This window comes from Branchiostoma lanceolatum, chromosome 10, assembly GCF_035083965.1.
Source record: "Branchiostoma lanceolatum isolate klBraLanc5 chromosome 10, klBraLanc5.hap2, whole genome shotgun sequence".
Taxonomy (NCBI): Eukaryota; Metazoa; Chordata; class Leptocardii; order Amphioxiformes; family Branchiostomatidae; genus Branchiostoma; species Branchiostoma lanceolatum.
In genome coordinates, this window is record NC_089731.1 from 1,200,179 (window position 1) to 1,225,000 (window position 24,822).

General features: G+C 40.5%; 2 protein-coding genes across 3 annotated transcripts in view; one reads left to right on the top strand and one right to left on the bottom strand.

Moving 5' to 3' along the window:
* The first annotated feature begins 4,939 nt into the window (after nt 1-4,939).
* Nucleotides 4,940-24,822, top strand: part of LOC136443801 (uncharacterized) — a 51,763-nt gene continuing 31,880 nt past the window's right edge. Inside the window, exon 1 of the mRNA XM_066441164.1 lies at nt 4,940-5,136. Within this exon, the coding sequence (XP_066297261.1) occupies nt 5,055-5,136 (82 nt within the window). The 5' untranslated portion in view covers nt 4,940-5,054. The remainder of the gene's footprint in view (nt 5,137-24,822) is intronic.
* LOC136444003 (uncharacterized) lies at nt 12,236-16,335 on the bottom strand. 2 transcript variants are annotated; one of them, XM_066441398.1, is made up of 4 exons: nt 15,995-16,335; nt 15,154-15,220; nt 14,825-15,027; nt 12,236-14,187 (listed from the first exon to the last, which is right to left on the bottom strand). In XM_066441398.1, exons 3-4 carry the CDS (start codon nt 15,025-15,027, stop codon nt 13,869-13,871), a joined length of 522 nt encoding a protein of 173 aa, XP_066297495.1. In that variant the 5' UTR covers nt 15,154-15,220; nt 15,995-16,335; the 3' UTR covers nt 12,236-13,868. The 2 variants fall into 2 exon arrangements, with proteins under 2 accessions (XP_066297495.1, XP_066297492.1); XM_066441395.1 differs by lacking the exon at nt 15,154-15,220 and having other exon boundaries at nt 15,995-16,332.

Sequence of the window (24,822 nt, forward strand, 5' to 3'; positions counted from 1 at the left end):
GGTGTGACCAACCGGGCGACCCGACTAGCAGGTTTCACACTTCCGCACTCGTGATGTAAAACTCCCGTCATTCAGCGCGCTTTGCAACTAGACCAACAGGTGGATTGGCACTGATATTTATTCAAAAGATATTAAAACAACTGATAACCGTGACAAGTTATGGAAAATCAGTATAGGAAAAACTTCAATGAAACTTTTAGACACTGCGTATTCAGAACCCTGATGACCGCCCTGCGTTCCTGGCTCAGTGACCACACATACTTCACTCTACCTTTAAGTTAGTAACTGTAAAAGAAAAACTATTCGGAGACTGAAATAAACACGTGGCCTTTGAAGATTTGTATGATTACACAAGTGGAATTCAGCCTCCTACAATAACCAGAAATGAATCAGGGGACATGTTTTGAACTGCCCTGTCTAAAACATTTCGGATAACTTTACGCTCAAGCTCAAACCTAGACACAATATCAATGCTCAGAAAGAAGCTACTAAACTACTTACAGAGCAATGGAGGACATGTAAGGTATCTTTTAACTGCTGAACCGGGGACCGAGATTTATTCAGAAACGGTTTAATTTATTATTAAATCAAAGACAGCACACACGAACACAGTTTTGATGATCCAGGTCTGTGATGATGGCAATAAGTTTTCTGCAACTTATGATCCACTGCTCACCGAGTCACGTGTCTCATCTGCACAACGTGACGTCATCCCAGCGGTGAATTGCTCATTCCTTGACAAAGACTGGTGTTGTACAGTCGAAAATTTGGGTAAGTCCATTTTTGTGTTGGCAATTAACAGTTAAAACTTGCTTCATAATTACTTCTACCATTACAGATGAACTTACAAGCTAAGTTTTAAAAGTGCCTTATTTCGTATCTATATGTGAAGGGTTATTGTGTTTTCGTAGATTTTATCAGGGTTACCTAAAAACAGGTCACACTTTAGACCTGAGATGTATTTGCCTGGGTAAAACAATTAAACTGAAACTGAAACTGCTCTGCGCTCCTGGCCACCCCTCCGGAACCTCCGCAATGGACTCGCCCTAAGCGGAAGTGAAACTCGCTAGAAGGAAGTTCCGCTGTCAGGACGGGCGAACAAAGATGGAACATTTCACAAAACTGGCGGCATTTCCGAACGTCTTGTCTTTATCTGAGATCTTGGGAAGTGCCGGGCATAAAGGATGCACCCAGGAAACACTCAGGTAAACTTGTGTTATCTTGGTTTTGGTTGTAGACGTTGCAATCAAAGATAGATGATATGGCGCATCTGAAAATGAAATCATTCGATTTCGAGGCGGAAATATATATTCCAACATATCTCGATCACGTCAACATATCGCAAGGTGTTGGTACCCTTTTTATGGATGCCTCGAAGCATCTGGCTAAAGCCGTGAGCTCCAGCTTTACAAAATCTCAGACCACACTGTTTCTGTTGCATGTCGAGGTCCATGTGCATGCCAGAAATAGCCATACCCTGCAATTCCAAAGCCATTCTCCCGAGGGCACTGTTGTACTCTTCACCAACTTACCTTGGAAGAAACTTTGTTGACGTCACAAAAAGTACAGAGCCTTTTGCACGGTCAACTAAGGACATTATATAGTCCTTGTCCTTGGGTCAACTATACAAAAAGTAGAAGTATAGAATAAACCTTGAATTTCTACCCACCATTGAATAAAGGCTAACACTGTGCAATATCATGTTACAATCAGATTGTAATTGTGAATCTCAGTATCTTTTCTGATAACAAAGAAATCTTTCTATCTATAACTATTTTTTATAACTCGAAATCTGCTGTACTTTTAAAAGCAAAGAAATGTGACTAACACATAACATATGAGACATCATATCTATCTCTAGCATTGCAGAACAAAGTCACATTCATTTCCACATCTTTAAAAGGGAACCTTTTGTTCCTTGAGAAAAAGGTAGCACTATCACAGGATTCATTTTCATAATGACTTATTTTCCCACCTGCTTCATTGTTCTCCTATACAATTCTGAGAAACAAGAGATCATATTGGATTGGCCTATCAACCATGTGCCAATGAACTTGATCATTTCCAAGTGCCTTTCATTGAAAAGAAAGATTTGAATTTCTACCCAATCAATCAAACCCTTGTATTTCCTCCTTTTCTATCACCCAGTGTAGTTCAACATGCTGCACCTGGGATGCCAGACATCTTGAACCCCCACTTTACACTTTAGCAATGCCATCAAGTCTGACTTGTTTAACCTTTTCCCAATAGGGTGTGTGGTCGTTAGAAAGAGGTGGTCACTTGTACAGGTTTGACAGTAGGCAAAATCTACTACAATAAACAGAGATGAGGAGGGATACAGACTAGACTTTGAGACCAAATCCTTGCCCTAAAACACCCTGTGGCATAGGAGTAATAGAGCCCATTTAGGCTCTGAGGAAGGTACTAGCTGAGGAGTTAGTAAAACGTTGCACAGGTAAATATTTTCCAGGTTGCGTTATACAAGTTCTATGGTCCTTTCTCTGAACAATGATCACTTACAATGTCAGACATCTTGAAACCTTCCACTTCACACTGTATCAATGCCTCTGCTCGACAGCAGAACAATCTAACTACATGTACTTAACACAGCTTTTGTCTACTATTTTTCTGTAATGGTTACCAAGTGTGAGCTCCCTCCGGCTCTGAATTTTTCTCCGTCCGTAGTTTGATGGTTCAATATCCTAGATAGAGTGTTCGCATTTCATCTGGGAGGTCGCAGGTTCAAACCCCAGCAGGGTCATACCAAAGGCTATGAAATGCCTCAATGTTTTATTGTTGTATTCAGTGTAGTTGTTATGTTGAGTGGTCCGCAACATCAGCTTTTGCAATGGTACATACTGCTTTCTCTGCTTTTAGAGAAAGAGTATGGGAGTTAAACGCTTTCCACTACCAGTGGACTAGCTCCTTAATGTTGTGCTTGCACAACTGTGCGGCCCAAGGGCTATAGAAATGGAGATGGGCACCGCCCTATATACGGAAAAGTGTGGAACTTCTGGAAGGATTATTTTCGTTTGATGGCCTTGGGCTGTGTGTCAAACGCCCAAACCCCCTGTAACGCCATTTCCTGAATTTTGAGGGGCCAAATTTCCAATGGCTTTATCTCGAATCTTGAATTCTTGGAAGTTTCACAACAACCGGATGGAAATGTTGTGAAGGTTCAGTTTTTATCTGTCAATTGGGATGGAATGGTTGAGATTTTTCTCTGTCCCAAGAAGTGAAACTCTATCCAGGGAAGGAAGGACATCTTGGAGAGATGTCCTGTCCTTTGCACACACAAATTCAGTTGTTTATGTTCCTTAGCGCCTTTCCTTTATTTCCCCTTTGTTTTATTTGTACCGGGCACTTGTTTTGTATCTTACCCATGCGCAACTGCTGATAATCTCAGATATGAGGCTAAGCAGTAAAGAAGAAGAAGAAGAGAGAGCCTTGTTACTAAGTAAGACAGATGGTTATTTTACATAGTTCAGTGGCTAAGTTAGGATGGAGTGGGTTATATTTGTCAAGGTTGATTTTGGCCAGCTGCCAAATTTGGCCAGTTCGAAGGTGTTAGGTTACATTTCAGTAACTTGACCCCCAGAAGGAAAAGGGTGACGGAACTAATCATCAGATAGTTGTTCTGCGACCCAAAATAATTGTCTTGGGGACAGCCTGTACCTTGATACACTCAGTTTTAGGGAGTGAATACAGTTTTTTTCTCATAATATATATCATAGCTTTGTTTTATTAATTTTGTCCGACAAACGGAATATATTACTAATATTGAGCTAAATCTGGATCGAGATCACTGTTCCTTTTTTGTGGAGACAGTGAATTTGATCTGTTAAGTTCAGAGGCCACTTTCGACTACCACAGATGGTACAATTTTATTTCAGAAAGGTTAGAAATTTGAGCCACGAGTGTTATATATGGGTCATGCATATTTGGTTTCATTTTCATATCGTCTGGGAATGTAGGGAGCTTTTGATGGGGACAAGTCCACATTCTAGTTTACATGTAGAGCTCACTGTGTTAGGATGGGTGTCACAGTGTAACTGTTGTTACCCCCGGGAAGGAGGTACACCTCTGACAGAGGTACTGTTTCTATCCATCTGTGTGTTCACAGCTATAACGTAAGATCCTTTTGATTGATTTGTATGAATTTTGGTATGTTGATAGTTATTGAGGTCCTGACTTAAACATGGTAATTTCGAAGGCCAGGTGGTCCTTATGTAAAGGTGGTCACTTGTATGTAGTATTGACTGTATATCAATGGCCAGGTGGTCCTTATGTAGAGGTGGTCATTTACTGTAAATGCAGAAATGTTCGTGGTGGTTTCATGTTCACGGTTTTCGCAGTGAACTCTTTACCGCAAACTTAAAACCTTCTCGAAGAGCCGTTCCATTGAGTGACTGTAGCGCTACTATTGTTTCAAATGCGAACTCAAAAGCACCGCGAACACTCCATTTTCTTCCTACCGCGAAATTTGATTCCTGCAAACATTTCTGCATGTACAGTATTATTATCAATGGCCAGGTGGTCCTTATGTAGAGTCAAGGAGATTTAATTATTAAACCTCCTTGGTAGAGGTTTGACTGCAACTTGCACATTCCCCTGCTTAAGAATGGACCAGCCCTTGGCTGTGATTGACAGCGGGGGGAGGAGCCTAGCTCACAACAATGGGTCTCCCCTGGACCGTTAGCGCACGTATTGATTGAGAATGGGGTTGCATGTTTGGCTAACCTCATGCCCCCTTGGTTAAGCTGCAAGGACTGTCTGATCACAAGGTGCCTGCTGGAGTACTGTTGTACATTCCTCTGCTGTATTCCCCATGGGATGGATCTAGTACTACGCTGGCTGTGTGGATGTGTACTTCGCAGACCTGGTAGCAAGTGGAACTAGCTAGTCTGGAATAACTGGCACCCATCGGACAAGACTGCTTCTAGCTTACTTGTACAAGTTGGTTTTAAACTACGACCACAAGGCATGTTAACACGTCGCCCGCTGTCACTGGTGAAAATCGTCATTTCACGCTGAGTTAAGGAGTGGATTTAGGAATGTCTGTATCGCCGAGGAGGCCTTGGATGCCCCAGAACTATGCAGAGGCAGGCGGCAGTGGTGCAGGGACCGGGACTGGAGGTACGTTAGTTGAAGTGGCTGCCTGGTATTCCCACTAACATCAACACATGTGCTTCTGTTATGGCTAAGGGATCGGATGTGGACACTGCCGGCATGTGTGCTCTTCAAGCAGACGCCAGTGTACAGCTTGTTTCTGACGGCTTTTTTAGGCATTTTTGTCTGACCGGTACATACCAAGAAAAGCTGACAAAATAGAAAGCCTGACAAAAATGCTGAGTAAAAATACATAAGAAATATAAACCTCTGCTTGGGGAGTAGGCATGTTCGCTTGCTTCCACAATTGTAATATTGGAGCTAAAGTAAAGGAGCTTGAAGAATTTCTTTTCTACGTGTTTGCGATCAGGTTTGTAAGAGGTAGAGGAAGAATCGGTCGTTGCTCCCTAAATAGATGACGCATTCCAAGCGGTAAAACGATCATTGGCAAGTTACACGTCGCGTTTGTTTGGCAGTGACCTTTGTTGCGACAGTTATCGCCCGCACGTAAAGTTTGTTCGCTCTCGGAGACAAAACCTGGGCAGAATAATGTGCAAACATGGCCGGTAGGACTTTAAGTCCTCAAACAATACTTTCTCCAACCGTTATATATCAAGTGTAGGTTAGCTACGAAAAAGTAACATCTAATAAGAGTCGCTTTACAAAACTATCTGTTCTTATACAGTATGATATTTATATAGAACTTAATAAGTGTTGATATTTTAAATGTCTTGAATCAATCTGAGCTTGCTAAAACGTTTAAGGGAGTCTCGGCAAAAGTTTGGTAACTGTCTGTCTTATCAGCCAGGCTTTTAAATATTGAATTGTTTATCTAAGGACCTTATTGTCCGTTGTGATTGTCCGCTACTCGGGGGTTGCCTAGGTTCCTCTTTGTCTTGCAGGTAATCTGTGGCAGTTAGAAACTAATAAAGCAGTTTTAAATGGACAGGACATATATTTTCCTGATGGGAACAGTTTTGTGTAAACCTAGGAAGGATGGGGACCATTAGAATGTTATGGCACATTTTCTGCTGGACAGTTTGAGTGGTGTGTTCTGGTTGGGTATGTTTTGATATTCGACACCGCAGCTATTGTTGAGCTTTTAACGGTCGCGCCTGCATAGTCTCAAGGACTTTTGCGGAGTAACGGACAATTCGCCCGTTTGTTTCCCTACTGGAAGTCTGACGGGCGGCGCAAACGATCGATCCGAAGCCCCTGATATGTTTAGGAGAGAGTAGAGATCGTGTCGCCCTGTCAGATTTGTGTTCGGAGGTAAATAGCGGTGAAAGGACAGTGTGTGTGCGGAGGGTTCCACCTGTGGTATCGAGGTAATCTGATACCACGGTCGGTTAAACACTGACAGGGGACCTGCCTCACATGGGGGCTTTCTCAAGTCAGTCTTCTGTTTCTGGGCAACTGGCTAACGTTAGGATATCATGTAGATACAGCTGACAGCAGAGGTATTCAATGACAAACCCTTGCCAAACCAATTGCAATTTGGGGGTTTGAATAATTTGTTGTTACACTTACAGCATAAAATAAACTGTATAAAGTGCAGTAAGGCCACACCAATTTAATTTCTTGGTTAACGGAATTAAAATTGGAAAATCAACATGAAAACAGAATCTCAGAGGAAAGTCTGTACTTTGGTGCTCACAGTATCAGGGAGCGAACAGGGTCAGGTGCATATTTTCACCCCAGCCTTCTGTTTTCATGATTTTTTTAAAGCTAGAATTTAAAAAAAAAAAAAGATCTGTTAACCAAGACATTAAATTGGTGTGGCCTTAACTGCACAAACAAGGCCTGATCATGACCTAGTTTATGCCTTGGTGCACTCAGTTTTATAGTAATTATAGATTATTGTCAAGCATATCAATTTTCCTCCCTGCCCTCTGCTTTTATAATGCCTGCTTGCTTCATTTTCACCTTCAAGGGGCCCAAAGCAATATTAAGGCCCCAAAAAAGTGGAAATAAAAAAGATTCTGAAATCTTTATGGTAGTGACATTTACTCATTTGCGTAATAGCTTCGTACTTTATAACCTCGCGAAAACGATGATCCCCTTAGTTTCGCAAGCCTACAAATACCCCAGTGACTATTTTCAGTGAGTTATCACATCACAACGATGTCATATCTTTGCATCATGGACGTCGTTAAACATTGTGATAGTATTGTTTTAACTAAGCATGCATAGAAAGGATTAATAAATTGACTTTCAAAATCCTGTTTTCGGGCCCTAATATTGCTTAGGGCCCCTTTAAAATCCAAGGAAATAAATTGGTTTGGCCTTAGTACATGTGCAGCAGAAATCCCCCACCATTCCCCCGGGGAAACTACCATGTCAGTCATCCCTCCTTATCATTAATTGGCTCCTTCTTATCTGTAGCTAATCAAGTAGAATCAACACTTTGCCGTTTCAGGAGGAAGCTGTTCTCAAGCTGCGCAGGGCTCAAAACAAGTTTTTTTCTAAGGCCATGTTGATTTGCTTACATATATATGGATGACATGTCGGCCAGATAGATTTTCTCAAGGTTACCTGTAGTACTAGTATCCAGTGTTTGATTAAACTGCTGCCTGGGTCCCTGACGCAAGGGTGGGCAGCAGTCAGCCAGTCTTCACACCGCGCTTCCACTCGGCTCTGTCCAGCGGGTCCACGCTGGTGAGGGCTAAACAAGTTTTACTTGCACCACTTCCAAAACTGCTTTTCTAAAAAGAATGAAAAAAATGTTAATCTTTAAGTGACTCTAAGGGGATTTAAGTGAATTCCATTCTGACACCTTGTGTGACACCTGTTCACCCTCCCCCCACCCACACACCTGTCAGCATGCTCTGTTTCAAGGACAGGAACTTCAGTGTGCCGGCGTCTTAAGATTTGGTGTACCAGAACTTAAAACAGGAAAAAGTTCTTGTCTGTTGAGCGAATGGATGCATAATTGAACAGATCCCTTTGAATACAGTAGTGTGGTAGGTACTAGATGCAGGTAGACGTTAGAACTATGTGAAGGTGGAATTTCAAGCCATGAGGTAGCTTTCAAAAATATGCTTATAAAAAAGATTCCAAAAGATCTGAACCTATTTAGAAAGAGGGATTTAAGTGAATTCCATTCTGACATCTTGTGTAACACCTGTTAAGGCTCCCCCCCCCCACACACCTGTCAGTACGCTCTGTTTCACTGACAGGAAATTCAGGGTGCTGGCATCTTAAGATTTGGTGTTCCGTATCTTCAAACAGGAAGAAGTTCTTGTCTGTTTGAACGGATGGATGTATAATTGATCTTTTGAATATTGTAGTATGTTACACATGTAGGTAGACATTAGAAATATGTGCAGGTAGAATTTCAAGCCATGTTTCATGTGGAAGCTCTCAAACAAATGCTTATAAAAAAGATTCCAAAAGATCTAAACCTCTTTAGAAGGAGGGATTTAAGTGAATTCCATTCTGACGTCTTATGTAACACCTGTTAAGCATCTCCCCACCCACACACCTGTCAGTACGCTCCGTTTCAAGGACAGCGACTTCAGGGGGCTGGCATCTTAAGATCTGGTGTACCAGAACTTAAAACAGGAAAAAGTTCTTGTCAGCTTGACTGAATGCATACATGATAGTAGAGGGTCTCCATGCTCTTTTCTGTAAGGCTTAGGCAGCCTATTCCAATTCCCTGTAATTTGTAGGGAAAGCTGTCTTATTCACGTAATTCGTAGCAAGGTGACCAAATTTTGAATTCTTGCCTTCCTTGGTTTTAGTATTATGTCAAAATGTCAACAGAATGAACATGCAATAAAGTTAGGGCATTGTCAATATCATTGTCATTTATTCCTTAAACTGTTGCTGTAATAACAGAGGCCATATGGGTACTTTAGTACACATCCTTTTCCTGCCATTGTTGGTGTGGTAACCGCTAATTCTGTTTGGCACTGTTTGTGTGCTGTGAGTCTCACCTGTGTGATCAAACTCTGCTTTCAATGGGCGGAGTACCGGTAACCACATTTTTAAACTGCCATACTGCATGTTCTCTATGGTATGACATGCTTTAGTTGTCCTGCTATGGAAGTGTTCATGATTCTTTTATAGCCGCCTGGGCTAGCTGTTCTTCAGGGTACCTTTTTTGCTTTCAAAGTTCATTCCGAGCTTCTTATTTTTTTCATATTGTATCTTTACAAACACTGCAGGACTGGAAATACTTACTGTTGAGTGATAAAGTTATTATTATAATTATTGTAATTAAAACCCACTAATTAGATTGATGTGAATATTGTATGCTTAAACACACCAATCCCTTAGCAATCTTGAAGAAATATTCTTTCTGTTTGGCTTTTTTTTAATGTACATGTCAGATTAACAGCGGTGGTTTTGAATGCTTCATTGCTTTTTTAGCTTTCAAAAGGTAATGTCTTGTTACATTTATGAAGGTTAGACATCCAGGTAAACAATATATAAAGGCATTTCAAACTCTACAACTGGATAAGAATTCGGAGACTTGATTCTGGACGTTTCGAGTGACATCAATCACTCTTCTTCAGCGTCACTAAAATAAATGTCTTGTTGATAGAAATTTAAGGCCCACTGCTCTTTTGAAAGGGGAGTCCTTCTACATCTGCTTGGAGATCTGCTTGCTCACTTGACTTGCAGGCAAAGTTTAAACATTTCTTGTGGTGATAAATCTCCTCCCAGAAGCCTGGTGGTGATAAGTGTTAATGAGTTCTCCATGGGGCATCAGTGGAGCCCATCAGCACCCACTCACATGATGGGCACTTCACAAGGAGGGCCTGCATGGGGGGGTCCCAACAATGCTCTACACCTGCTTGGAGATTTAAGCCTGGTGGTGACAAGTGATAATGAGTTCTCCATGGGGCGACAATGGAGCCTATCAGCACCCACTCACATGATGGGCACTTCACAAGGAGGGCCTGCATGAGGGGGTCCCAACAATGCTCTACATCTGCTTGGAGATTTAAGCCTGGTGGTGACAAGTGTTGATGAGTCCTCCATGTGTGTCAATGGAGCCTATCAGCACCAACTCACATGATGGGCACCTCACAAGGGGGGCCTGCATGGGGGGTCCCTACAATGCTCTACATCTGCTTTGAGATTTAAGCCTGGTGGTGGTTCTCCATGGGGGGGTCAATGGAGCCTATCAGCACCCACTCACATGATGGCCACCTCACAAGGAGGGCCTGCATGGGGGGGTCCCAACAATGCTCTGCATCTGCTTGGAGATTTAAGCCTGGTGGTGACAAGTGTTAATGAGTTCTCCATGGGGCGTCAATGGAGTCTATCAGCACCCACTCACATGATGGCCACCTCACAAGGGCCTTACAATGGGTCTGTTTGTGTAGTCTGCTGCAGGGCTCTCCAGCCTTCCTTCAAGTATTCATACAAATTTTATGGAATTCACAAAAGTTTTCCGGAATACATACAAATTTGGACGATGTTCACAAGACCACAGGAAGAGTAGCTGTTAAGCTAATTGTGGATCCTAATAAACTCAACTCAACAAGATCCACTAGTAAGAAACATGAATTTTATGGAATTCATACAATCCACTACTAAGATTTTGAGAAACATAGATAGAGTTTTACAAAATACACACAATCATCCAGGGGCATCATTTTTGAATGCACATGATCCTTACTACATAATATTTAATCCAGTAAAACTCATATGAATTCCTTGAAATTCTTGTGTTTCTTAGTACATGTAAATGTAGTGGATTGTATGAATTCCTTAAAATTGCCATGAATACTGGAGGTTCCAGAAGAACCAGGCTACACAGGTGGCTGGAAAGAGTAGAAATTGGCCAAATAGACAGATAACATGCCAGGGTAGTTAGCCTGGAGTTCAGTTTGCAACCAAGGTCTTGTCTCGGTGTCTTTCTGTGTGAGTGAACACGATAACTCAAGAATGCCTGGATGGATTGTCTTCATATTTGGTAATAGTATGTTGTTAGGTCTTCTTGGGACCTCGGAATGATTAGATTTGGGGCCCTCTAGCGGCTTGTTATGGTACTGCAAAGGGTCTTATAGATATCAGTGTTGTAGGATGTTTACTCCAACTTATTTTCCCAGCTGCAGTGCAGGTGTTCATGTAACCTTACACAGTCACAGTCTGATAAACTCTAAGCCCAGCCAGGAAGAACGTCCCACACTCCGAAGATTGAATGCCAGGATCAAGTTCACCTAACAGGATAGACCCTGCAGAATCACAAACATGTACAAATACTGGAAATGCCTTGAAGTTCATAGTTCATGGTTTATTCAGAATATAGTATGTACAAACAAACAACAAACTCGCAGGCAACCTTACTGGCTGCCTGAATTGTACTGTATACGTAGTCAAAATAAAGGCATCATTAATTTTTTAAAAGTACTACAACTTGTTTAAAAAAATGTCTCATTAAATTTTAAAAGTCGTTCATTGTAGATGATGTAGAGTTTTCAATAGATGCAAAGTAACTCTAGCCTGGGTGCCATCCTATTTCTACCGGGGGGCTCCTACAAACTGAGCCCCCAGTAGAAATAGGATGGCACCCAGGCTAAAGTAACTCAGGATTTGTATTGAGAGTAGCGCTAACTGGTATCGCTGGCAAACACATTCTCCAACCCCCCTCCCCCCACATTTCAACACTGGTATCAGAGAGAGATTACAGAGTTAAAGCTACATTCTTGTTGTCTTCTTCACTTTCAGCCTGCACAAAAACACTTAACTCCTCTCTGTTTCCTTGACCTCTGGCGACCTCTCATGCCCGACCCCCAACAAAAGTCTTAAAGTGACTTATTTCCCTATCAGTTTCTCAGCTTGTGGTAGATGTACTGTTCAAGTACAAGGTTAATTCAAAACAGTCACCAGTCATTTCAATGGGAGCAGCGATTTTTCACTGCCATATACTCTTATGTAGTGTGCGAATAGGTAGATACATTCTAGAGAATGTTTAGATATTTTAGATATTAGAAAAGGTTAAGCAGTCATCCTTGATTAATTAAGGACGGGTGAGGCATGATGCTTTTTCAAGTAGCTACATGTAGTGGTAGTGCAATGTGGCTTTGCTACGGTTTGCGTTTTTTCCCAAGCACACCAGGTCACCCCTACTCTTCTGGATAAGTGTGCTGGATTCTTTCTATACTCTATATAGAATATCTCATTGTATTGATAAAATTCTCTATGTATGGTTATATGTACAAAGTTTTTCAAGTATTTCAAACCCTAGGCTATACAGCAACTTGACAAGTACTTTGACTTTGACTTTGACTTTATTATGTACAATGTATACATGTAGACTCGAGATGCCCAACCCCAGATCTCTATGATATCTGTTGTGCATTTCTTAGGGTATAACTCAAGTGGGCTGTTGTCGAATTTCCTTGGGCTTGGGGGCATGTTGGCTCTAGAGTCAAGGAGTCAGCCTGTGTAGGCCCTGGAAACAGTCTTGCATCACATGAATTTCTTCTGATGTACCAGTGTTCCAATCCTGCCATAGTTGACCACTTGTTCCTATGGGAAAAACTACTGAGCATTTCCACACCTCTTAATTCCTTTGTTTTGGTCCCTACTTTTATCACTGTCTGACATCTAGTCACAATATTGCCCTGCCATCCTGCCTGGTGTCTGAAGTTCTGCAGACAAAAGTCTGTTTGTTTTGGTCAGGTTGTTGACTGGTGTGTGTCCAGTAGTTCTTGTTGATACAATACATTTGGTGAAGTTTGAGGTACATGTACAAAGATTCATTTTTACCAAGATTGAGGTGTTTTTCTCTGCTTTTCTCTTGAACTACTGTAGAATGGAACACGTTGCTGCCAAGTACAGTAGGAGCATCCTCAGTAGATCAGTGTTAACAGTCAGATGTGCAAAGACCAGGTGTGACAGGTCGTTCAGTGTAATATAACCAGCTGCTGCCATGCCGCTTGCCTACTAAGCTGGTGTGTAACGCCGAATGGTGGTTATACCGGCTATATAGATACAGAAACTGGTGTATTTCACTGAAGGTCAGAGGTTTTATTTTTCTAGTGACCTTTCCGGTGCAAATTCATGACATTGCAAATATGCATTTCCAAACTTTTGCTACAGAATTGTTTCAAATGTGAATCTGAAATAGTCCTTTTTAGTTTACCTCTTACTGTGAAATAGAACCACGAAAGTAAAGGATTTGCAGTACCAGTTAGTAGTATCCCTGTGTTTGGCATCTCTCAAGGTAACAACAGCCCCACCTATCAATATTCATCAGAACTGCATGCCCATCAATGAATCCCCACATACAACTCAATTCGAACTGTGGTTTAAGTCTGTACAATGATACTATATACATGATGACATTCCTAGTCAAAGTTATTTCAACCATTTAGAATTGTGACTTATGACCTTAAGAAAATAAGAGGAAGTCTAATACTGTAAATGCAGAAATGTTCCCGGTGGTTTCATGTTCGTAGTTTTCGCGGCGACCGTTTCACTGTGAACTTAAAACCACTGCGAAAATTTTTTTGTCCAATACTGTAGCAGGATGTGACCGTAAAAACTCTTGCTACAAAAAAGACTTGCACTTGATGAAGAGTTCTAGGGCTCCCCCATCCATGTGTAAGCACGTCTAACCCCCAGATGATGGGGAACAAAAGACGTAAAACTGGATAGAGAGAGAGAGAGAGATCTGACTATAGCGCTGTCGCGAACTCAAAACCACTGCGAACACTCCATTTCCGCTTAGCGCGGAATATGAACCATGCGAACTTCAATCCATTTACAGTACTCAAAGTCTTTTTTTTATCATTATCTTACTCCATTCCACCACGCCTCCTTTGGTTCCGTCTTTTCGTAGATTTCCGTCTCCCCTCCCTGTTGTTATTGTGTTGCCTCTTGACCTTGACCTTGGCACGAACGCAAGTGCAGGCCACCGGAAACTGCTTCCGCTGAACCCTGTACTTCCTCACGCCGTCCTCATCGGTGAAGGCACAAGCCACGAGTCGTGGAGAGTACCAAGGGCGGACCTCTTTGCCCTTCTTACATCTCGAGGGCAAACAGTCTGCAACGTTGATGTTTTCTGGTCTCCTCGATTTGTCGCGATCTATTCTGTAGTCCCATTTAGGACTGGTCCTGTTGATGTAGATAAGAAGAGGTGATAGGTTTGTTAGACATGGAAAAATAATCTATGGAAGGTCAAAGAAAAACTACTCCAATAAATCAATTGATCCATTGATCCATCCATTGATCCATCCATTGATCAACCAATCAATCAATCAATCAATCAATCAATCAATCAATCAATCAATCAATCAATCTACATTACTCATCTTATTGTAAATGTTATCGGCTTAGTTTTAACTTTTATCAATTAAATCAGTTGATTAGGCATAGAACACGGACCCGCCAGTCCACAGGCTGCATGCTTTAACCACTAGGCCTAGGCTAAAAGGTCTAGACCAGTTAGACTGGTTAGTTGGAGGCGCTTGAACCCTACAGGCGAGCCTCAACCACTAGGCTAAAAAGTCTAGACCAGTTAGACTGGTCAGTTGGAGGCTCTTGAACCCCACTCACACAGTAACAAAGATGGTCATTATGGGAAGGGCATTAAAAAACTAGAAATATCAATGGATAAACTGGCAGGTCTTGGACACATCACCCACTGTAGGAATAACATAAGGAAGTGGCTATCGACAGGATCATCCTGTCAACAGTGCAATTTTTGAACAGTTGACAGGATTTTTTTGTTACACAACAGACTCCAGCCTACCTTTTGTGCAGATTTGGATCCAGATCAGGGATCTCTTCTGCTTGGAGCCAGATGAGTGGCTCGATGTGGTTCTTGAAGCCCTCCTCGTCTACGATGATTTCTCCCCCTCGCCCTTTCTTTCCCTCGTCACGGCACGTAGTGCAAACCGCCGTGCCGATAACCACGATCGTCATGGCAACAGTCAGCAGTCTTATGTCAGCCATCTACAAGAAAGAGACAAACAGAGTCACAGACTTTTCACATTGTGCCTTCACTGCCTTGAGCTTAATAAAGTTTCTTTTTTCAGCCATCTACAAGACTGAGACAAACACAGAGTTACAAAGCTTCACCTTGTGCCTTGAGCTTGATATTTGCTTTGTAACAGTCTTCAAGAGCTCGCAGCACACTTCCTGTCACCTGTAACAAGAGCCATTTGCAGTTGAGACCAAATCTACTCAAAAACCACAAGAAAAGATTTCAAGTAGGAAAAAGCAAAGAACACCCTCCTGGTTCTCTTAGATGCCTACCTTATTTCGTGTCCTGTTTCTTGTATATAAGAATGTCTGACCTTTACCTGCTGTACCTGTACTTGTGCTGCACGATGACAGGGGGGATTCCCCCACCCCTGGGAAGTTTTGTTAGTCATGCAGCTACATGTTGTACATTGTAGAACAGTGACTCATGCATTTTTTGTGCTTTGTCTATGGCCAACATTGTGTAGACATCATGGAAAACTGACATGCAAACCTGCAGTTTGCAGGAAAATTATGAAGATTGTGTACAAAAATATTCACAACTTGTAATTTTTGCAAGCTGTCAGGATCTCTGTATGGTAAATCATATTTTGCAGAAACAGGAATACTCGAAAAAAACTCTATAACTTTTGTAATAGTGTGTACACTGTGACAGTTTGCTAGGTAGGTTGAAATTGTCAAAGACTTGAAACAGTGAAATGCTGCAAGTTGGAAAGGTATGATTTTAGCCTTACTGTTCACAAGTAGGCAAAATGTTTATTTTTCTTTTGTTTATCTAAGAACTTTCCTTGGAGCATTTCTAATCCAGTTAGAACTTGAGTTTTACAAGATTGATATATAGCAAGCAGGGAAACTCACAATATGAAACATTTCTGGAATTCTGACATTTTTCGTTTGAGCTGAGAGCAGAGCCTGAGGATACAAAACATATGCTTACCTTTGATAATAGTTGATGCCTGTAACTGTTGTCTTCCACAGTTTCAAACAAACTCTTAAAATTCGTTGAGTTTGAAACACTCAAAATACAACAGGTCTCAAACTGTTAATAGCTTTGCCGACTCTACTTTGAAGCACTTTGCTTGCTCCAAGGGACAGCGTTTGCTCAAACGTCAGGTTCAGAAGTTGAACGTTTATGTCTGGTATGTCCTTTGCAAACAAACAGACTATATATGTGAGTCAGCAATAATTGTTCCGTCTGGTTAAACTTAAAGGGACATTGCACAACCAATCCTGATTGGTGGAGAGTTTGTCATGCTATAGCTATTAAATGTCATCTAACATACTTTTGTGTGGTCACTTCTTAAGAATAGAATGACTCAAGGGATTCCCCATCAAGATCTAGAATATGAAGATCTTGTTTTAAGGCCCCACCCGGCTTTGGCATATAAGCAATATCCAGATATCTACAAGGTAGTATAGCTTTACGTCAGTATCTTATTTTGTTGTCACTGCTTTAGGATAATTTTAGAAATGACTCAAGAAATTTCCCATGAGATCTAGAATATTGAGACCTTGTTTTAAGGTCCCACCCTGGCCTTGGCATGTAATTATAAGCGATATCCACGATCTTGTACCATTTGGTGAAAGGGACATTGCGCAACCAATTCTGATTGGTTGAGAGTTTGTCATGCTATAGCTAAGTGTCATCTGACATCGGGATCTTTTGTGTCGTCACTTCTTTAACCTTAAGATTAGAAATGACTCAGGGGGAGTTCCCTTGGAGAATGTCAAAAGTCTTCAGGTCTTCTAGATCTTTCAAGGTAACACCCTGGGCTTGAATTGGCATTTTTTAAATTTTTTTATCTAACCAGAGTACATGTCAGATCTACGGATTTGCTTTTTACCTATTTTGATCTAGTTTTCAAGATCCGTGCATTGTTGAATACGGCAGATGACAAGATTTGAACTGATACTAACCTACTTAGTACTTTTATGTTGCATGTCAAATGGTGCCCTTTTTAAATTTTTTTCAATCATAAAAACACACTGTTAAAGATTTAAGTTTGAAGCACTTTAACTTTTTTTGATATTAGAGAGTGACTCAAAAGGATTTCCCATATCATCTAGAATATGAAGGTCTTGTTTTAAATTCAAGGTCCCACCCTGGCCTTGGCATATAAACAATATCCAGATATCTGGTAGGTAGTATTGCTTTACGTCAGTATCTTATTTTGTTGTCACTGCTTTAGGATGATTTTAGAAATGACTCAAGGGATTTCCCATGAGATCTAGAGTATGAATACCTTGTTTTAAAGTCCCACCCGGCCTTGGCATATAATTATAAACGATATCCACGATCTTGTACCATTTGGTGAAAGGGACATTGCGCAACCAATTCTGATTGGTGGAGAGTTTGTCATGCTATAACTAAGTGTTATCCGACATCGGGATCTTTTGTGTCGTCACTTCTTTAACTTTAAGATTAGAAATGACTCAGGGGGAGTTCCCTTGGAGAATGTCAAAAGTCTACAGGTCTTGTTTCAAGGCAGCACCCTGGGCTTGAATTGGCATTTTTTTTACATTCTTATTTAACCAGAGTACATGTCAGATCTACGGATTTGCTTTTTACCTATTTTGATCTAGTTTTCAAGATCCGTGCATTGTTGAATACAACAGATGACAAGATTCAAACTGATACTAACCTACTTAGTACTTTTATGTTGCATGTCAAATGGTGCCCTTTTTACATTTTTTTTCAATTATAAAAACACACTGTTAAAGATTTTAGTTTGAAGCACTTTAACTTTTTTTGATATTAGAGAGTGACTCAAAAGGATTTCCCATATCATCTAGAATATGAAGGTCTTGTTTTAAATTTAAGGTCCCACCCTGGCCTTGGCATATAAACGATATCCGATATCTACTTGGTAGTATTGCTTTACGTCAGTATCTTATTTTGTTGTCACTGCTTTAGGATAATTTTAGAAGTGACTCAAGAAATTTCCCATTAAGATCTAGAATATCAAGCACGAAAATCAGCCGTTACGGACAAAGTTGTCTTAGGTCGTTGTTGGTTTTGTCACAGCCTGCTTGGAATTCTTACGTCATCAATATTGTTTACGACATACACGTACGTGACCGTGCCGTTAATGGCGTACAATAGAAGTGTGTCTTGGATACAAGACCTCACCTCGGTAGCCATGTTTAATTTCAAATTCAGCATGGTTCGAAGACAATTAGTGGTTTGCTAAACTATGCTATGGTATGTGTACACAATACATTTTGTACATTTTTACAGCTACTACAAGTTGCCAAGGTGTAAGGTAAGGTTAGGACAAGTTGCAAAGTTGTCCTACTTACCTGGTACTCACTGTTACATGTAGATAACTAGAAGAATGTATGCTGTCAGTTACCGTTAAAGTTACTGTAGTGAACATCTGTCTGTGTTTCTGGATTCACATGGTCCAAATTTATCCCATTCGTACTTATCTGTGGTAACGTTACACATTAGAGATATATATAGCTAGAAGATTGTACAGTTTACCTTTAAAGTCAGTACTTTAGTTAACATCTGTCAGTGTTCCTGGGTTCACATGGTACAAATTTTTCCCTTTCGTACTATAGTCTGTGGTAATGTTACACCTTACAGATATAGCAACTACAAGTTGCAACTTGCCAACCCCTTAGCTTCATGATCGTCACTGTGAGATATATATATTTCTAGAAGATTGTACAGTTTACCTTCAAGCTACAGTCTGTGCTCCTAGATTCACATGGTCCAAGTTTAATTACAACCATACTGATCCATGGTAACGTTACACATTATACATTTCCAACCTTGACAACCTGTCAACTACTTGCTGTTACTAGTAGTAGATACGTAGCTAGAAGATTTACCTTAAAGTTCATCTGTACACGTAGTTTACATCTGTCAGTGCTCCTAGCTATATAGACTCACATGGTCCAAGTTTATCCCAATCATACCAACCCATATGGTAACGTACGTACGTAACGTTTGTAAAGATCTCAGCATGGGCCAAAGTCTACACGACTATGTACCGTAAGTATTGAAATATTTGCATTGGTTTTAACTTCTACGTTTGCGGTTTTCGCGGTAACAGCTCTCCGTTGTGAAATCATCACACCAAGAACAGTGCAAGTTTTCTATCTGTACGCCCCTTAAGAATAAACATATGGCGAACGCCTCCTATTCCCCCTTCTATAGTATCTGCAGAGTTAAGTCACCGCAAACGTAGATAGATCTACAGTATTTGTTGCCCACCTGCAAATGTTTTCTTCGTAAACGTTTCCAGGAAGACCCCTTGAAAAACCTGAGTGCCCGTCCAGACAGGTTAGCGGTGTCAAGTTGGTATGTAGATCACGTGGTCACCTTTGATTTGTTAAATGCTTTTAGCGCGTTTGGCACCTTGTCAGAGTTCAGATTGTGAAGTTAGGAGGAAGTGAGTTATTGTTGTTGTTCAACATTGACAAGCAACTCCTTCTGGCCGTTCCAGAAAAGAATGAAGTCAGGGCAAAGTCTTACTAATGGCAGAATTTGTTTGAACCTTTGTTTTGTAACAGTGGGGTTCAAGCGCCACTTATGTTCTGAGTGACCAGTCTAACTGGTCCGGACCTTAGATTAGTGATAAGTGCATTAATTACAGTTACAGTTAATTCATGAAAACTCAAACTGGCCTGCAGGTCACTTTTTATTGAGGTCATGAGGGAAGAGGGTCAGAAAAAATATGATACAGATTACATACTTAGTTAATGTATTAATAAATCTATACATATACATGTATGTATGTCCTTACATGGTATTTCAAAAACACCTAGAATAGATATCTCTGAGACTGATACATTATTGTAGAATCATCATACATTAGTAATACTATGTTTCTAAGTATGTTTCTAATGCAACGTTGCTAGTTCTATAATGAGATGCACAAAATTATCTTTGCCATCTCCCTACAGGAAAATACCCCCCATAGATAAAACAGTTTGACACAAGTTTATGTACGCACAGCAATAAAAAGAACAACACCCTCTTATGTTGACAACTCGATATTGTCAATATTTGCACAAGACGCCAAGTGCCCTCCGCCCTATAGAATGTTGACTGGTAACACTAGATGGCTCACAGATGTTGCTACTTCACCAGTTTTCAGACCTGAACATGATGTATAACACTCAGCCGCAGCTTTGAAACTTTAAATTGTTGAAAATAGTACATGGCAAACTGGCATGTCTGAATTGGGTAGGTATTTACAAGTCAGTTCACATTAAAAACAGTGTCATTATATACAAAATTTATATCAATTTATGAATTGTGAAATTTTGAAAAGACTTTTGAATATACATGAACTTAATACATAACGTTACCAGGCAAGTTTCAAGCCTTGAGTTTTGGCATTAACATTGAATACTTGCAGCTTGTTTTTTTCCAAATAACATTAAAAATTTATTACAAATTACTGATAAAAGTTGTTCAAACTTGATTCTGATGCCCAACCACAACAGCTTATTTACTCCCGGGAGCCAGGAGACTGTACTATACTCGCCTGGTGCATTTCAGTAGTGAGCTCAGTGGGGACAAAGCCAGCCCCTTCGGCTCAGGTGTCATTTCCACACGGCCGCTGATTTTTCAGTCACACCTGTTTACTCACTCTCCCCCGATCGGTTGCCTATTAGAAAGATCCAATTATCTCGAGCACCCGACCAGAGTTGTGGCTAACTGCCACTTTATATATCAGATCATCGCCTGATGGGGCCAGGGACAAACTCCATTTTGTATTTTTATGTTTAGCCATACCTAGTATGGCTCAACATATTGTTTTTTATGTTTAGCCATACCTAGTATGGCTCAACATATTGTTTTTGTTCACGTTCTTCTTCTTCTCCTTCTTCTGCCATATCTTCAAATGGAATCTACTCCGTCATTTTTGGGCCAAACGGCCTGGAATTTGGCATGTAGGTAAAGATGGCAAATACACTTAGGTGATTTTAAAATTTTGTTGAAACAGGCCTGAAAATCATTTTTATGGAGGTTTTTTGGGGCATTTTTAGACAATTTTTATATTTTGGGCTCCTGTGCCCTGGTATTGCAAGCAAGTGACCTGAAATTCGGTACAAGGGTGCCTTGAACATGTCCCTACAGGACTTCAATCACAATTCTGGTGTACATCACTTCAGAATGCTTCATTTTGGGGACTTTTGGGCCCATTTTCAGACCAAAAACAGGCCAAAAGTGGTATCCCCGTTCCATGTTCTATTTGCTGCTGGCCAAGGAATCCATGTTCTATCTAAGGATCCCCGCGTTCCATTTGCCACTGGCCAAAGAACGCGTGTTCTATTTAGGTCACCTGAGGTCATATTGCAGGAACACACGCAAGACTTTGCAGTAAGAAGCTCTTGGGGTCTCGCAGAACTTGTAGAGAGAATTTTTTTGCACGGGTGATTTTGGAACAGTCAATTTATGCATCGGGAGGGAGATTGGCGAAGTATGATGCTCTCGCAAATGTTGCTTTTCTACATGCAGTTAATATTTCGATTTGCCCAGGCATTATTTTGGGCAGCCCACTTCTTGCATGGGGAGGAGTATGGCTAAACATGCTGTATTTGCTCAGGGGCAAATGACGGCCTTTCTAGTGTTCACGTTCTTCTTCTCCTGCCATATCTTCAAATGGAATCTACGCCGTCATTTTTGGGCCAAACGGCCTGAAATTTGGCATGTAGGTAAAGATGGCAAATACCCTTAGGTGATTTTTTAATTTTGTTGAAACAGGCATTAAAATCATTTTTATGGAGGTTTTTTGGGGCATTTTTAGACAATTTTTATATTTTGGGCTCCTGTGCGCTGGTATTGCAAGCAAGTGACCTGCAATTCGGTACAAGGGTGCCTTGAACATGTCCCTACAGGACTTCAATCACAATTCTGGTGTACATCACTTCAGAATGCTTCATTTTGGGGACTTTTGGGCCCATTTTCAGACCAAAAACAGGCCAAAAGTGGTATCCCCGTTCCATGTTCTATTTGCTGCTGGCCAAGGAATCCATGTTCTATCTAAGGATCCCCGCGTTCCATTTGCTACTGGCCAAAGAACGCGTGTTCTATTTAGGTCACCTGAGGTCATATTGCAGGAACACACGCAAGCCTTTGCAGTAAGAAGCTCTTGGGGTCTCGCAGAACTTGTAGAGAGAATTATTTTTGCACGGGTGATTTTGGAACAGTCAATTTATGCATCGGGAGGGAGATTGGCGAAGTATGATGCTCTCGCAAATGTTGCCTTTCTACATGCAGTTAATATTTCGATTTGCCCAGGCATTATTTTGGGACAGCCCACTTCTTGCATGGGGAGGAGTATGGCTAAACATGCTGTATTTGCTCAGGGCAAATGACGGCCTTTCTAGTTATCTATTGGTTTGTCTGTTCAACACACACAGCCAGGGCTGCCCAACTACATGTATAGCCTGTGGCTATTACAAAGGGCTAACTCTGCATTATAATCAAATTTTGACATGGACGATATAACAAGCCAAAACATAATAGTACATGTACATAAACAGGAAAATCCATTTTGTAGTTTAAAGTTGCTGTTTTTTGGTGAATTTTCTCTGATCATAGTAGGTTGTATTACAAGAGAATGTCAGATCCAGCAATGAAAATATAATGACCCTAATGGTAAATTTGCTCATAAACAAAAGGTTACATAACATTTTGTATAACATTTTGTATAATAATTTATTATCTAATATTGTAAGATAAACTGATATTTTTTTATACGAACCACATCAAACTAGTATAAGCCAAATTCTGATGAATCTTGCTAAAGTTTGAAATTCTGTTTTAGATAAAAGAATCACTTTCAGGTGTAGCACTAAGAACATTTAGGCTCCCCGATACAAGAAAATATCAAATGTGTATTCAAATACCATCATTGAAACATTATATATATGTATACTAGCTAGGCTTTAACAATACTGTATCTGCTATGTAAGTTCTTTACTTTTAGGCTACGCAATATACATTGTGTATGAATATGTCAATGTGTATTCAAATTCCATCTTCTATCATTTATTTGAACAGAACAGTATACATTTATACTAGGCTTTAACAATATCTGCTACGTAAGACCTTTATTTGCTGAATGTTGAATATTAATGTTCAGTAAAAGCTCCCGTGCTGTGACCCATAAAGATTGATTGTATCAGTGCGAGGAATAAATATCTTTGCCACTGGCAATACTTAACCCTGTGGCCCTATTGTCAGGAGGTGCCGGGGACGTGATTGTTTTGTTTGGGAGCTCCCTTGGGAGGGCTGCAAAATTGCGTATGCCGTCGAAAACAAATTAGTGGAAAGATATTGTCGTAAAAATGCACAATCAGCTTTCAAAAACGTGGATATCTGTTGATGGATGGTTTTTGCTGTTTTTGATAAATGACAGAGTTTGACACTTGCTGTTTTTATTATGATCTTGCAGATGAGACTCTTTTTTTTAATGAAAAAATCATCAAAATAATGGCTGAAAAAAGTCGGGTTTGGGAGTGTGACTGTGAGAAAAATTAAGGGAACAGTTCTAGATCATGAACATTGAACTGTTTCAAAAAACTGTTTCAGACACAAAAAAATAGTTTTTTGTCTTTCTAAAATTTTGTACAGTTCAATCCAAAGTTCAAAATTTGACTCAGATTTTCAAGCTCTTGACAATGTGAGGACAGCCACACCTCGAGCCTGTTCAAGGTTAAAGAACCCACCACACTTATCGAAAAAAAGTAAGGGTCCATCCCAGTTTGAGTGGATCAAACCTTACAGTCTGGTCTTACGCAGCTTGTACTTAGTAAACTAGTATTGAACAAAACTGGTTTGTATGAGTTGTAAACAACAAACGTACAAACAGCTAGACTTTAAAATTTACATGGTATTATCTATTACTTATTTCTTCGTCAAAAGTACATTAAGCAGGGCGAACACGACTGCATTCCCTCTGAATTGAGTACCATTTGTTACAGTCTTCATTAAAATCATCTTCAATGCACAAAGACAAATACAAAGTTGTTAAAATATTTACAATATTACTTCAAGTCAAGTCATGCGAGATACAATGTAAGTGGAAACTGAAATGTTCATGACCCAGAAGGTAAGTTATTGTACAGCCTGATGGCACAATTTATAATTACTATTGGCAGTATTGCCTTCAGCGCAAGCATTTAATGATAAAGAGGTGTGCTATCACAGTACTTATCTATCCCCTGCTAATCTCTATGCTAATTATCATCATCAGTGCTAATTATCAGCACCAGTGATACCCAGGTGGAAGCCAGAAGGCACCCTGTGGTCCGGTGATAAACAGGAGCTTTATATACATGTACAGCTGCCGGAATAATACAAAAGTGTTATTAGTGTTAAAATTTTTAAATCTTTATATCGTGGCTTAAGGCCACACCAATTTAATTTCTTGGTAAACGGATTTTTTGAAAAACTGCTTAATTCCAAAATCAACATGAAAACAGAATCTCAGAGGAAAGTCTGTACTTTTCAGGGAGTGAACAGGACCAGGTGCAAGTTTTCACTCCAGCCTTCTGTTTTTATGATTTTTTTTGCTAAAATAAAAAAAAAATCCGTTAACCAAGAAATTAAATAGGTGTGGACTAACCCTTGTCCTTCGGGACCCCTTTATATGTGGGTTGCACATTACAGAGCCTGTATGTGGGTCCTGTATATGAACGGGTCGGGGGTATTTTTCAGCTGAACGCATCACACCGCAGCGAAACACACCGAATGCGGAGGTAACTATGCTACAGTAGCGTAGAAGAGTCAAGGGAAAA

Excerpts from the sequence above, each read along its gene's own strand:
- LOC136444003 (XM_066441398.1), bottom strand. The coding sequence starts at position 15,027 with ATGGCTGACATAAGACTGCTGACTGTTGCCATGACGATCGTGGTTATC. Across the intron at positions 14,188-14,824 it reads GATCCAAATCTGCACAAAAG|GACCAGTCCTAAATGGGACT; the intron begins GTAGGCTGGAGT and ends CTACATCAACAG.